Below are 14,760 nucleotides of genomic sequence, written 5' to 3' on the forward strand. Positions count from 1 at the left end.
GACAGGCACTGCACATGCCATCGGGATAATCCTGTTAACTAAATAAGCCATAAACGAAAGTCCACTGGCATGGCGTGTATTGTGTTCGAAGCTCTGTGCATTCGACTTTGCACAACGTGTAATTTGCAAAGTGTCGAGATTAGAACGCCGCCCCCACGCGTCCCTGGGATCCATTCAAGATGGCCCCGGAGCTGGCATGCCTCAGCACCTCTGAATCACGGATCGCCTGTCGCCACTGCGTGGACTTTACAGGGGGCGGCTCCCTTCCCGGGCAGAGGGGAGGGGACCGGCCCAGTACAGGCAGAACCACCCAAGGCCTGGAGGCCGGCTCAGGTTTCGGGACCAGGCCGTGCGGGAGGAGGGGGAGAGGGCCTTGTTCAACTGTCACGGCCCTGCTAAATAAGTCGCAGAGGAGCTCGGAGGTCAACAAACACACCCCACCCAGTCCGTGGGGGCAGGCAGACAACACAGCATGCCACCAGGCGGAGACACAACCCCCAGACTAAAGGGAAAATCTATCAATACAGAAAATTACTCGAGCGTCAGCCAGGAAAACTGTTCCTGCACAACCTACGCCCAGATTTCAACCTTAAGGGAACACTGAGGGATAAACTGCCCCCCCTCCCCCCGGCTTCAAACCCCACTGTCTACACAGGTACAGGGGTTATGGACTGCCCGTCAGTGTGTGGACAGGACACCATACAGAGCTCTGCTTCAAACCCCACTGCCTCGGAGGACAGGTTTAAGGACTGCCTGGATAATCACCCACTCTTAGTCACAATTTATAAATAAATAAATACGTATTTCCACTAGCTTTATTGTGTGCACCCCAAGGGCCTGCCCTGCCCCTTCAGATTGCACTGCAACACGTCGTTTTTATGGGAGTTAGTGGGGAATCAGTTCCTCAATCACTTGACAGTAAGAAAGGCCACACAGAACCTGGTCGGTCACAAATAAACATAACGACCTCCCACTACCTCCCTAACGTCTGTTCCAGGGCTTCGAGCATAAGACATTGCTTGGGCGCCATCTTGAACTCACCTTTGTTTTGGGGTTAGAGGGTGATACTAGTTCGTGTTCTATTATGTCAGGACAAACAGAAGGAGATGCTCGCCCTAGCTGAGGAAGTACAGTTAGGCCACGAAAACACTCCATACATACATTGGCAACTTGGTACACCTACTGCACAAATCGACGAATAACTAACTGACTTGGTACAGCAATCAACCTTCATGACTTAGACCAAGAATATGTACTTCCAATTCTTTCAAGATGATACATTCACCTGACATTGGAACACGGACAACCACACTTATGTATAACATTTTCATCATCGAAGCAGGCGGATGACTCAATGAAGCAAGGGCAGACAGTGAAGAAAAATTAGCAGCTTTGGATCAGTTTCTTAAGGCGCTGAAAGAAAAACTGACCTCAGCACTCAAAAATAGCGCTTATAGCACCTCCGTTCATCCCTTCTGGAGAAGGACGACACTGGCATTATGACAATACCTTCTGGTCATGGAAAGGATAGACCGATGAATCCCAAAATATTTTTTTTCAAAATCAATGAATGAAATAACTTCAATCCTGCCTATCACCATTTTCTGCACCAACTCAGTTGATCTATTAATGAAATCACATGTCGACCGACAAGCATCATGATTAAGCTAGTTTTGAGACCAAAGGTTACTCTTGCTGCTGTAAAGATGGATCTATCATTTAAGCCTGAAGAGCAGTTCAGGAAAGAGTTCTTGCGGGAACGGTTATACAGAAGGATGAAGGGGCACCATCACAAACAAGCTCAGGTAGACATTGCCAGTAGTGTACCAGGAATGGACAATATAATTCGTGCCACACCAGTTGAGCACCTCATTGCTCCCATCTATCTATAATTATCATAGCTGTACATACAAACACTTTATAATTTAACAAAGACCATACATGCAACGCTACCACTGCAAGCACAAGTTCTACAAGTATTGACCATGCACCCACCATTGACCCAAAAAAATGGTACCACTGTCCCAATGAAGGCCACAGATTCTCCAGAAAACCAGAACAATTTGATACCAACTCTTGCACTAAATGTAGATGCCTGCTGCATAATTTTTTTTAATATGCTTATGTTTTCAAATAACATACATTTACAAACCGAATTTCAACACCTGGAAGGAACCCCTACTGTCTTACATGCACTCTAGTAAAAGCAGCGAGAAAGTCAGTTTGTTGTCAGAACGCCACATATCAGGTCATTTTTCCCTAACAGAATTCCATTCTTGGGTTACAAAGGGGAAAAAAGACGTTTCCACTCGTCTGGAAAACACTTACCTAAGAGTAGGAATCAAATTCCTGGCCAGAGGTAAATATCGTTTGAGACCAAGCAGGAGAGATGATAAAAATGCGTCTAGGGCAGTAGGTTCAACCTATGAAAGAGCCAATATTTATAAGTAGTGATCTACCATTTACTGTAGTAAGGATAAGGCTCCCATGAGCTCTAGCTTAGAATTGGTCTTGTGGCAAATGATGCTCAAATTTCACTATGAATTATATTAATGTGTACCTGTCTCTTAACCTGGATTACGATGCCGGTTTGGAATGGTTAATAGGGTTTCCAAAAGAAAATAGTTTTTTACCTGGTGACCTGAATACCAGAAAGAGACCAGCTTAAGAACTAGAATAGTTAGTGGAACGCTCCTCTTTAGTCCTGCTTCCTGTGAGCTATGTTACTAGGACTAAACACAGCCATAATATTATAAAAGTTAGCCCAATCGAGGCAAAAGGCAAGGCTTTGTACGCCAACAAAATGCACCCATACTTCCTATTCACTTCAGACAACAATCGCATAGATTCATTTGTCCTCTTCATTGTGGTTTAACGGGAAGGATTTTGAGATAGTTAAAAGTAGTAAAAGTGATCACTACCCCCCACGGCCGAGTATGGCATATTAGAATAACCAAGTAGAGATGGCCATGAGAGATATCACCCAAGGTTAAATGGTTGATATTTTATTGCAATTGCATTTATATAGCGCTTACTACTCCTGACGAGGCGTCGAAACGCTTTTTCGCCGAGTAGCACGCTACTCCGGAACCCATAAAGGATTAGTGTTGAATTAGTATAGTGAAATATGAAAGTAATTAAAGTGGTGGATAGGTTAGTCAGTTATTTGGATTCGGAAGTATAGAAGAGGAAAAAAGATTTGTATTTATATAGCGCTGGTTACTACCCCTGATGGGGTGTTGGAGCGTTTTTTTTTGTTTTTTTGGGCAGTAGCATGCTACTCCGGAAATGCTTAAAGGATTAGTAGTGAATTAGTATGGTGAAATATGAAAGTAATTGGAGTGGTGGATATTAGACAGTACAGGGCTCGAATCCAAAAAATAGTACTAGTCCTGCATGTCCAGTACCTTGAAAATTCTCCTCGACCTAACTGCAACCTACTTCACCTCCGTCTCTGAAAGCCAAGAAAAGATTTAAAGGCATCTTTATTGCTGATTAACTTTGTGAGCAATAAACATGCCTTTAAATCTGGTTATCTTGGCACATTTGCTCCGTTTTCAGAGACATAGGACAAAAGTTAGTTTGTCTTCCTACTCGCCAGAAAGGGCGAAACAGCTTGCCCTCATTAAATTCAGCTCGCATATGCGAGCGGATTTTTCGGGCCCTGCAGTTATTTGGAGTGAGAAGGCTAGCGAAGGATAGAAGGGGAAGAAAGGTTCATTATTATTATTTAGCTTGTAAAGTGCCTTGTTACTCCAACGGAGTGTCCCCGCGCTAGAACACCATCAGAACCCCAACAACTGAATTAAGCTAGCAACCTTCCTACGCCTCTGACTGCCCGGCAGTCAGAGTATAAGCACTACTTCTGGGTGTCTGAAGAGCCAGGTTTTTTATTTTTGCAGGAAAAGAGTCTCCGATACACACATCCGTAGATCCACAGGCAGATCATTCCATGCCTTATCCGCCAAGAAGCCAAAGGATCTCCCTCCCGTTCGAACATTCCGCACCCTGGGCACAATCACTTTGGCTGTGCCCAACGATCTCGGGTCCCGAGCAGGCAAATATGCAGTAAGGAGGAGAAGCAGAAATCTCGGTCCATTCTGATTAAGGATCCTATGGCCAAAGCATAGGGGCTTAAAAGTAACACTGGCCTGTATATGGAGTCAATAAAGTTTCATCAGGGCTTCCCCCACCAATACCCGCCTGGGGATATTCAGAATCAACCGCATTTTGGACCTTCTGCAAGATGTTCAAATTTCTGGCGGTCACCCCTAGGTACAATATGTTACAATAGTCAAGACGAGATGTAACAAGGGCCTGTACAATCGTTCTTTTAGCGTCAGGTGGAAGTAGGTCCTTGATTTTCAGTGCATTTTAAGAATGCCGAAGCATCCTCCAGCCACAGCGGATATCTGCTCAGAGAAAGACAAATTGTCATCAAACCATACTCCCAAATTCTTGACATTAGCTTTCAGTACCGGATTAAGTCCCAGTTCCTCCGGCCACCATAGCGGAGACCGAAGAGAGGGCTGTTTTCCAATTACCATCACCTCAGTCTTCCCTGCATTTAGCTGAAGACAGCTGCGTTTCATCCAGTCCACGAGCGCACCCAAGCAGATGCCATTCCAGACTCCTTTTGCTCCAGAGTAACAATCAGCCGAGTGTCATCGGTGTATGACACCAGCTTTACCCAATGACTCAATACAATGTCTGCCAGGTGTCGCATGTAGATAGTAAACAGGGTCGGGCTGAGGGCCGAACCCTGCGGCAGCCCCTGCAACAGAGGGCAGACTCTATTTAAAAGGATGTTGTATAACCTGGAAGGATCCATTCTGCAGGAAGGTTTTCACCCACTCCCAGATGCCACCACTGACCCCAGCGCTCATATCAATAAGGATCATTGCAGCTGTCCTTTCGTAGTCAGCTGTGGTTTTCAGCGCCTCCGCATACAGGAGAAGGGCCGACTCAGTGATGTGAAGTGGCCTAAAGCCAGTCTCTGTGTCGTGGAGAACCCGGCTTTCTTCTAATAACATGGACAAATTGCGATTTAGAGGTTTCTCTGCAATTTTTGCAACAAAGGGGAGCAGAGAGATCGGTCTCAAATTTTCTGGGAGGGCAGGTCTAAAGAAGATTTCTTCAGCAATGGTACCACCATGGCGTGTTTCAAATGCTGGGAACCTGCCCCGAGCTGAAGGACATATTCAGTAGTGCGGTGAGAATCAAAGCAATGACTTTCTTCCCTCGCCGCAAAAATTTAGGGGGAACTGGATCCAAAGGCGACCCTGATTTAACAACGTCCATCAGCTTCAGGATCTCACTTTCCACAGGAGGGTGAAAGACAACCCTATCTTTGGTCCAAGGGACCTCCAGGAGCAGGGACAAAATTCCTGCTACTTTCCGGTAAGGTGGCATATATTTTTTCCATCTTGCCCAGAAAAAGTCTGCAACCTTATTGGAGTGATCCGTAGAAGCAGGAAGTGCTGCTGTCACACGTTCCAAAGAGGAAAGTTGTTCGACTACCTGGAAGATGTTCTTTGTGGAATTTTTTGCTCTGTATAAAATTCCCTTCGCACTCTCCTAATCTGTTAGTGATAAAATGTCAAGCCCCTAGGTAATTCTGCCTATTTTACTCAAGGTAGTTCTTCCACTGGCGTTCAAGGCATTTGCATCCCGTTTTCAAGTGAGCCAATTCATCAGAGAACCATTTTGCAGATGCAGTTGTACGAGTGCTTTTGCATGGTTTCAGGGGCATCAAGGAGTCCACTGCCTCCTTGATCCATAGAAAAAATAAATTATCTGCTATCTCAGTTTCGGCCCTTAAATCAGGGGTGTTGAGGCCAGTTTCTCCTCAAAGATGTCCTGGGATAAAGCGCCCCATTTCAGAACCATTATGGGATCAGACTACTTTCCCTGCTTGTAGAGGATCTTTCTAGGATTCATAATCCTGAAAGGGAGAATATAATGGTCGGACCAAACTACAGGGACCGGAAACAGAGCTTCAGCCTCTGAACTATTAGTAAAAATATTGTCCAACGTATGAACCCTACTATGCATAGGAGTATGGACCAATTGGTTAAGACCCATCTCCCATAGTCCTTGGGTCAGCTCCGCAGATTCTTTACTTCCTTTATCTTCAAGGTGAAGATTCAGATCACCCGAGAGGATAAAATTGGGGTAGCAGATAGCGTAGGAGGGCAACATTTCCAAGAGTTCTTCAATAAAAGCTCATGGTGGACCAGGGGGTCTGTAGATAAGAAGCCATACAATAGATTTAACACTAGTGATATTCCAATTAAAAAAGGCTGCTTTGCAGCTAGACATCGGCAGCTTCGACCGGTTTGCATTCATATAGCGTTTGTTACTCCTCATGGGATGTTGAAGCGCTTTTCTGGCGAGTAGCACACTACTGTTCTAGTTGGTCTGCTGTGAAGTCACGGTCTACTTACAACTATGTATACTCTGGTCTGAGAATAACAGACATTGGCCAACTAGAAAAAAAATTCAACCTGGCTTTCATCCCTCGCCACAGCTTGTCAGAAACAAATACTTAAGGCTTAAATCTACTACAGGAAACAAAACAAAAAAAAATAAATAACTACGGTTTTTGACTATTACTTGGCATAAAACCGGAACTGCAATATAGTAGAGTAGAGTTAAGCTGCATCAGGCATTTATGTGGTGGACTGAAATATCAACTAGTCTCTAGTGTGGTCATATATGGAAAAAATATATCAATGCCTCCCTTTGAGCAAATCTCAAAGACCAAGAACAGAGTAAGAACTGATGTAATACAATACTCACAAAAGGTGGTCTGTGTAAGAAAAGAAAGGCGACTGGGTAACTGTGGGACAAGTTACTTACCTTCGGTAACACCTCATCTGGTAGAAACATGATCTAGCCGCAGATACCTTACCTCTGCATTTCCAAATGAGTCCGACAGGAACCTTAAGATTTTTCTTCAAGCAATACCCTTGCCCATCGATAGGTGGCATCGATCGGCTCCACGTGACAGAGTCGTCTCAGTCGTTAGGACGTCCGTGCCTCCTCAGCACGCTGACACCAGTTACTTTTCATGACTTTCCACCCCAGGATCCATGAAGTGCATGGACATCGGTGTGTTTCTGAAGAACTAGGGTCCTAAAGAGAACAGCCCTGACACTAAGAACCAGTCTGTAGTGCAGGGAGGATCGGTAAGGAATCTGCGGCTAGACCATATCACTACCAGATAAGTTGCTACCGAAGGCAAGTAACTTGTCCAGCTGCTCAATCTCCATGCAAGAGGGCGTTGAGTTGGCAGGTTCGGGTGGAGGACTCTCCCCTATTGCTGCGACAGAAGATCCTCCCGATGGGGCAGCCTGACCGAAGGATCAATGCTCAATAAGAGACGCTCAGGATACCAGACTCTCAGTGCCCAGCCCGGAGTTACAACAATGACTTTGGCCCAGTTGCTCCTGATCTTCTTGAGCACTCTGGGCAGGAGTGGTATGGATGGAAAGGCATACAGGAGGCCGGAGCTCCACTCAAAACGAAAAGAGTCTCCGACCAATGCTGCCTTGTAAACTCTGGCGTGCCAAACTGCTGACATTCAACGTAGTCAGCGGCGGCAAACAGATAAAACCACGGCCCTCCCCACTGCTGAAAGAGTCCTTGTGCCACCTCTGGATAGAGACCCCATTCGTGATCTGGTAGGCACTGGCGGCTTACTTTGTCCGCCCTGACTTTCAGGGAACCTGCCAGGTGTTGAACCACCACTGATACGCCCGGTGTCCAGCCACATCCAGAGAAGCAGGGCCTCTTGACAAAGGGTGCACGACCCCACCCGCCTTGTTTGTTGCAGTACCACATGGAGGTAATGTTGTCCATAAACACTTGACCCGGCTTTCCCTTGATTGAAGGAAGAAAGGCTTTCAATGCTAAAACAAAATTGTTTTGAAAATTGCTTGCAGCTCTTGCAAGTTGATGTGGTGTTCAGATTCTGCCGGAGACCAGAGTCCCCTGAGCTCCACCACTCCCAGATGGTCGCTACATCCCAGGAGTAATGCATCTGTCACTACTGTATGATCTGCTTGGTGAAGGGAGAGGGGTCTGCCTTTGACCCAATCGCGGTTGGTCAGCCACCAACTGCAGGTCCTGTGCAGTTCCCTCCAAGTTCTGGACCCTGCCTGAGAGATTTCCCTGATGCTGCGCACACTGCAACTTTAGGTCCCACTGCAGAGCCAGCATATGCCATCTTGGCCTGTCATAAGCAGGATGCAAGAGGCCCAGCAGCCTAAAAGTAATTCTCACCGAATTCCAGGAGAGAGGCTGAAACGTCTGCATCTTGCTTTAATACCATGGACTCGCAGTTCTGGAAGATGGGCCCTAAACTGCAAGATCTTTAGAACAGCACAAGTGAAAGGGAGCGTCTGAGAGGGAGTAAAGTATGACTTCAGCACGTTGATCGTGTAACCCAGCGAATGGTTCGTTGAAGTCTGCAGAAGGGAGACAACAGTCTGGGGGAGAGACTGCATTCAGCAGACAGTCGTCGGTAGGAGATGACTGGCCACCCTGATCTTCGCAGATGAGATGCAACCACTGCCATCACCTTAGTGAACACACAAGGGGGGCTGGTAAGACCAGTGGGGAGCACAGTAAATTGATATTGCTTCTGGTCTACCAAAAAACACAGATATCGCTGATTGGCAGGCAGGATGGGAATCTGAAAATAGGCATCCTCCAAGTCCAACATGATCATCCAGTCTCCTGGTTCTAAGGCAGACAAGACCTGAGCCACAGTGAGCATCTTGAACTTTTCCTTTTTGATGAAGTAGTCGAGGGCTCGGAGATCCAGACTAGGTCACAGGCCCTTTTCCAGGACCATAAAGTAGCAGGAACCACAGCCTACTTCAGGCACTGGAACCCTCTCTATGGCTTCGTTGGCCAAGAGTCATTTGACAGTCATGTGACAGTCAGGTGATCTCCCGTCAGCAGGTCATAAGTTGGAGGCATGGAGGGAGGGGGTAGTCTCGAAGGGGAGGAAGTAGCCCCACTGGACTGTCTGAAGAACCCACCCAGGGTGGTGCCCCGAAACCGGTTCCAGGATGCTGGTTTTCCGTCCAGGGAGGACCTGACCTGGCAGTTCAGGCTGGACTGTTCACATGAGGAACAGGGTAAAGGCTGATTTGTATATGACTGTGTCCAAACCGGAATGGCGTGGCAAGCAAAATAACAATGGATTAAACCCAGATCTGCGACTTGGGGTGAATGTTTCACAATGTTCCAACATTCCGTCCATCATCTTTGTGTGTGGTAAATGAAGTGCACAGAGGCTCAATGTTACTGGTACATAAGCAAGGCAGTCAATGTGTTGACGCTAGAAATAAAACTAGACCTCTATGTACAGAGTCCTGCTGTGAGAAGAGCCCTGTTAACCCCATTCCTTCCAGCTCCACCTTGTCCCCAGTCTCAGACCCACCCTGATTTATTTACCGACACAGCAGTAAACCGGGTAAATTCCGAAAACACTCCAGAGAGCTGAAACACACACCCACACGACTCGTGCTCAGTAACTGCCACATATCGGAGGGTCACACCCAAGATTGGATGTTACAGTGCTCACTGCCGCGCTCCGTTTGTTCCAGATCTGGAAGGCGACCAGATGTTCCCACCACGCAGCCACATCCTGGTCAGGCGAGGGGAGCCGGGATACATGCAAACACGCTGCCCCTGCGGGGCTAGCCGGAGGGGAGAACAGAGCCCTGGAGCTGGGCATCTCGAGGCAGCCATGCCATCCCTTCAGAGGCTGACCACAAGGCTGGAAGCACAACCCATTCCGGGAAACGGTCTCCCCACGTGACTGTCGGGCTGAGAGCAAGAGTGAAACACCGACCCCCCCAAAGCAGCCATCAATGGTCGCCCGAAGAGGCGGGCCGGACACTAGACCAGCCGCAGAGGCAGGAACACAGGAGGCAGGGTCTGCGACAAGCCACTGCCCCCCTGGAAGAGCACAGAGCGGGGCAATGAATGTCTGAACTCGACTGAATCCAACCACCTCCGAGGGATGAAAGGTGCGGGCCCCCAGCCGCAGGCTCGATAGATGTCAGCAGCAAGCACCTAACCTCTCGAGCTATCTCACCATCCGATTCACCAGGCGCTGTACCTTGGGGAGCCCTCTTCTTTAACTCGATCAGGCCGGCGGGCACCCCCTGCCCACGGCGACGGCCGCGTGGCCGGACTGACACCTTCAGGGGCTGCTGCGCCCCCGCCCACCCTCACCCCAAGGCCCGGGCACTTCCTGAAAGAGGAGCCTCAGACTGCAGAACTCCGCTCGGTCCAGGAAGTGACAATGCGCCCTGGACACGGGTGGGGGAAGGGAAGAGGTGAGCAGAGCACCCCGCGGCAGCTGCGGCACCCCGAGGGCCCGGGCGAGGGCAGCTGGTGCCGGGAGGGTGGGGGCAGGGGAACGAGATGCAACGCCCGACACGACGGCTCTCCCCGGCCCTGCATGTACCCTCCTTCCCGGCTGCCTCAACAGTAGGTGCGCACTACCTGCCTACTCCATCAGAGACACCTCCAGCCCTCACACAAGAGTAGGTGCGCACTACCTGCCTACTCCATCACAGACACCTCCAGCCCTCACACAAGAGTAGGCACTCACTAGATGCCTACTCCACCAGACACCTCCACCCCTCACACAAGAGTAGGTGCGCACTACCTGCCTACTCCATCACAGACACCTCCAGCCCTCACACAACAGTAGGCACTCACTAGATGCCTACTCCACCAGACACCTCCACCCCTCACACAAGAGTAGGTGCGCACTACCTGCCTACTCCATCAGAGACACCTCCAGCCCTCACACAAGAGTAGGTGCGCACTACCTGTCTACTCCATCACAGACACCTCCAGCCCTCAAACAGTAGGTGCGCACCACCTGTCTACTCCATCACAGACACCTCCAGCCCTCACACAAGAGTAGGTGCGCACTACCTGCCTACTCCATCACAGACACCTCCAGCCCTCACACAACAGTAGGCACTCACTAGATGCCTACTCCACCAGACACCTCCACCCCTCACACAAGAGTAGGTGCGCACTACCTGCCTACTCCATCACAGACACCTCCAGCCCTCACACAACAGTAGGCACTCACTAGATGCCTACTCCACCAGACACCTCCACCCCTCACACAAGAGTAGGTGCGCACTACCTGCCTACTCCATCACAGACACCTCCACCCCTCACACAAGAGTAGGTGCGCACTACCTGTCTACTCCATCACAGACACCTCCAGCCCTCACACAACAGTAGGCACTCACTAGATGCCTACTCCACCAGACACCTCCACCCCTCACACAAGAGTAGGTGCGCACTACCTGCCTACTCCATCAGAGACACCTCCAGCCCTCACACAAGAGTAGGTGCGCACTACCTGCCTACTCCATCACAGACACCTCCAGCCCTCAAACAACAGTAGGCACTCACTAGATGCCTACTCCACCAGACACCTCCACCCCTCACACAAGAGTAGGTGCGCACTACCTGCCTACTCCATCACAGACACCTCCAGCCCTCACACAAGAGTAGGTGCGCACTACCTGCCTACTCCATCAGAGACACCTCCAGCCCTCACACAAGAGTAGGTGCGCACTACCTGTCTACTCCATCACAGACACCTCCAGCCCTCAAACAGTAGGTGCGCACCACCTGTCTACTCCATCACAGACACCTCCAGCCCTCACACAACAGTAGGTGCGCACTACCTGCCTAGTCCATCAGACACCTCCAGCCCTCACACAACAGTAGGTGCACACCACTCCATCACAGACACCTCCAACCGTCACACAGTAGGTGCGCACTACTCCACCAGACACCTCCACCCCTCACACAAGAGTAGGTGCGCACTACCTGCCTACTCCATCACAGACACCTCCAGCCCTCACACAACAGTAGGCACTCACTAGATGCCTACTCCACCAGACACCTCCACCCCTCACACAAGAGTAGGTGCGCACTACCTGCCTACTCCATCACAGACACCTCCACCCCTCACACAAGAGTAGGTGCGCACTACCTGTCTACTCCATCACAGACACCTCCAGCCCTCACACAACAGTAGGCACTCACTAGATGCCTACTCCACCAGACACCTCCACCCCTCACACAAGAGTAGGTGCGCACTACCTGCCTACTCCATCAGAGACACCTCCAGCCCTCACACAAGAGTAGGTGCGCACTACCTGCCTACTCCATCACAGACACCTCCAGCCCTCAAACAACAGTAGGCACTCACTAGATGCCTACTCCACCAGACACCTCCACCCCTCACACAAGAGTAGGTGCGCACTACCTGCCTACTCCATCACAGACACCTCCAGCCCTCACACAACAGTAGGCACCCACTAGATGCCTACTCCACCAGACACCTCCACCCCTCACACAAGAGTAGGTGCGCACTACCTGCCTACTCCATCAGAGACACCTCCAGCCCTCACACAAGAGTAGGTGCGCACTACCTGTCTACTCCATCACAGACACCTCCAGCCCTCAAACAGTAGGTGCGCACCACCTGTCTACTCCATCACAGACACCTCCAGCCCTCACACAACAGTAGGTGCGCACTACCTGCCTAGTCCATCAGACACCTCCAGCCCTCACACAACAGTAGGTGCACACCACTCCATCACAGACACCTCCAACCGTCACACAGTAGGTGCGCACTACTCCATCAGACACCTCCAGCCCTCACACTACAGTAGGTGCGCACTACTCCATCACAAACACCTCCAGCCCTCACACTACAGTAGGTGCGCACTACTCCATCACAAACACCTCCAGCCCTCACACAACAGTAGGTGCACACCACTCGATCACAGACACCTCCAGCCCTCACACAAAAGTAGGTGCGCACCACTCCATCACAGACACCTCCAGCCGTCACACAGTAGGTGCGCACTACCCCATCACAGACACCTCCAGCCCTCACACTACAGTAGGTGCGCACTACTCCATCACAAACACCTCCAGCCCTCACACTACAGTAGGTGCGCACTACTCCATCACAAACACCTCCAGCCCTCACACAACAGTAGGTGCACACCACTCGATCACAGACACCTCCAGCCCTCACACAAAAGTAGGTGCGCACCACTCCATCACAGACACCTCCAGCCGTCACACAGTAGGTGCGCACTACCCCATCACAGACACCTCCAGCCCTCACACTACAGTAGGTGCGCACTACTCCATGCCTGCAGAGACTTCCTCCTGCCTCCACAGAAGGGACTCCATGCTTCCCACCAGACTACCTTGCTGCAGCAGACACTTCCTGCCACGCCCACGCCACCATAGACAGCTCAGGGCCCTCTCGGTTGCCTTTCAGAGTGGAGTCCTCTTCCCGCTCACTGCACTAACACTACGAATTGTGAAACTGGACAGCAGGGTGCAAGCTGTCTGAAGGGCCTTCGTATATGCAGGCACCCCTGGACACCGTTGAGAACACGAGGCAGCCTGCTTGTAGGACCAGCAGAGAACCAAGAAAAGCTCAGCGGTCATCGACGATGGGCTTCAACAGAACCAATGATTTAAAGGCAGAATTAAGAGATGGGTGTAGGAGAGTAGGGTCTGCAATCCTATGATCACCCAGATTTTTGCTTTTTGCTTCACTGGTTTACGACTTTCCCTGGCTGTGGGCCTGCTAATCAGACCCACAGCCTAGCTGTTCTCTCTACTCCAAATTGTACCCAGGTACTGAATTGGCACTGGGCCCTCACCAAGTCCCTGTACCCAGGGCTGAGGTGCACCCAGAAGTCTCCCAGGGGCTGCAGCATGTATTATGCCACCCCTGGGCTGACTAACTAAATCAGACACAACTGGCTGCTTGACAGCTGGGGCAAAGTGGTGTACTCACCCTCTGCTGTAGATATAGTATTCCTATATCTAAACCTAAATGGGCACACAGATCTCCTATCAGTCACTCCTATGGCAGGCCTTGACAATCCTGAAGGCAGAGTGCTTGGAATCGTGCGAGATAGTGCTCTGGCATGAGCTGGGCCTGTCTGCGGCTTTCGGGACCCATCCCTTAGCCGTTTCCATGATATCGCATACCATATACTCTTAAGTGCATTATAATCCTCGCGGTTAAATGCCAACTCTGGTATCGGTTTATCAAAACATGTCGAGTAATCCTCGATAGGGTGAAGCAGGCCGTGATCCAACCTCGAGGATTGTCGGACCATTCCCCAGTCGCAGTGCGGATTGCACTGTGTAAATCCCATCAGCCGTTCCGTTGGCGGATGTCTTCGTGGCATCTCCAACGGACGGAATATACGACCCACATGCGCGGTGCGATAGCCCAATATTGGCGGGAGAATTTGACCGAAGACATGGACAGCGTGACGGTCTGGGAGGCCATGAAACCCACGCTGCGGGGCGTGGACATCGCCTGGTGTGCTGCCGCCCGTCGGAAGCGTCAGGAGGCCACTGTAGCGGCTGCGGCTGCGGTGAGAGCTTTGGAGGGGCAGTGTAGTGGAGATGCAGGAGATGTGGCGCTCAGGCTACTTCTCCAGGCACAGCGATCCTATGCTTCGATCCTACTGGACGAGGCTCGGCAAGCCTGGCTGGCCACGCGGAGTAGGGTGTACCAGTGGGGCGACAAATCATGCACTATGCTCCACCGACTGTGTCAGCAAACTCTACAGCCGATCTCTCTGCCGGGCCTTACCGACGGGGAGGGGATTGCCATGACGGACCCTGCTGCGCTTGCGACGAGTTTTGCCGACT

The 14,760-nt window shown here is 50.4% G+C and overlaps 1 protein-coding gene across 6 annotated transcripts in view; it reads right to left on the reverse strand.

Moving 5' to 3' along the window:
- GATAD2A (GATA zinc finger domain containing 2A) overlaps positions 1-14,760 on the reverse strand; it is a 283,083-nt gene that overhangs the window by 164,791 nt on the left and 103,532 nt on the right. Inside the window, exon 1 of one of the 6 annotated variants that reach the window (XM_078670397.1) lies at positions 10,115-10,252. The exons of 3 other annotated variants lie outside the window; for them this stretch is intronic. In XM_078670397.1, the coding sequence (XP_078526523.1) occupies positions 10,115-10,117 (3 nt within the window). In that variant the 5' untranslated portion in view covers positions 10,118-10,252. Of the gene's footprint in view, positions 1-9,526; positions 9,681-10,114; positions 10,253-14,760 lie in introns of those variants that run through there. 2 more of the 6 variants (XM_078670400.1, XM_078670401.1) reach the window with 2 other exon arrangements.

The sequence above is a fragment of the Lissotriton helveticus genome, chromosome 12 (genome assembly GCF_964261635.1).
Source record: "Lissotriton helveticus chromosome 12, aLisHel1.1, whole genome shotgun sequence".
NCBI classification, from domain to species: Eukaryota; Metazoa; Chordata; class Amphibia; order Caudata; family Salamandridae; genus Lissotriton; species Lissotriton helveticus.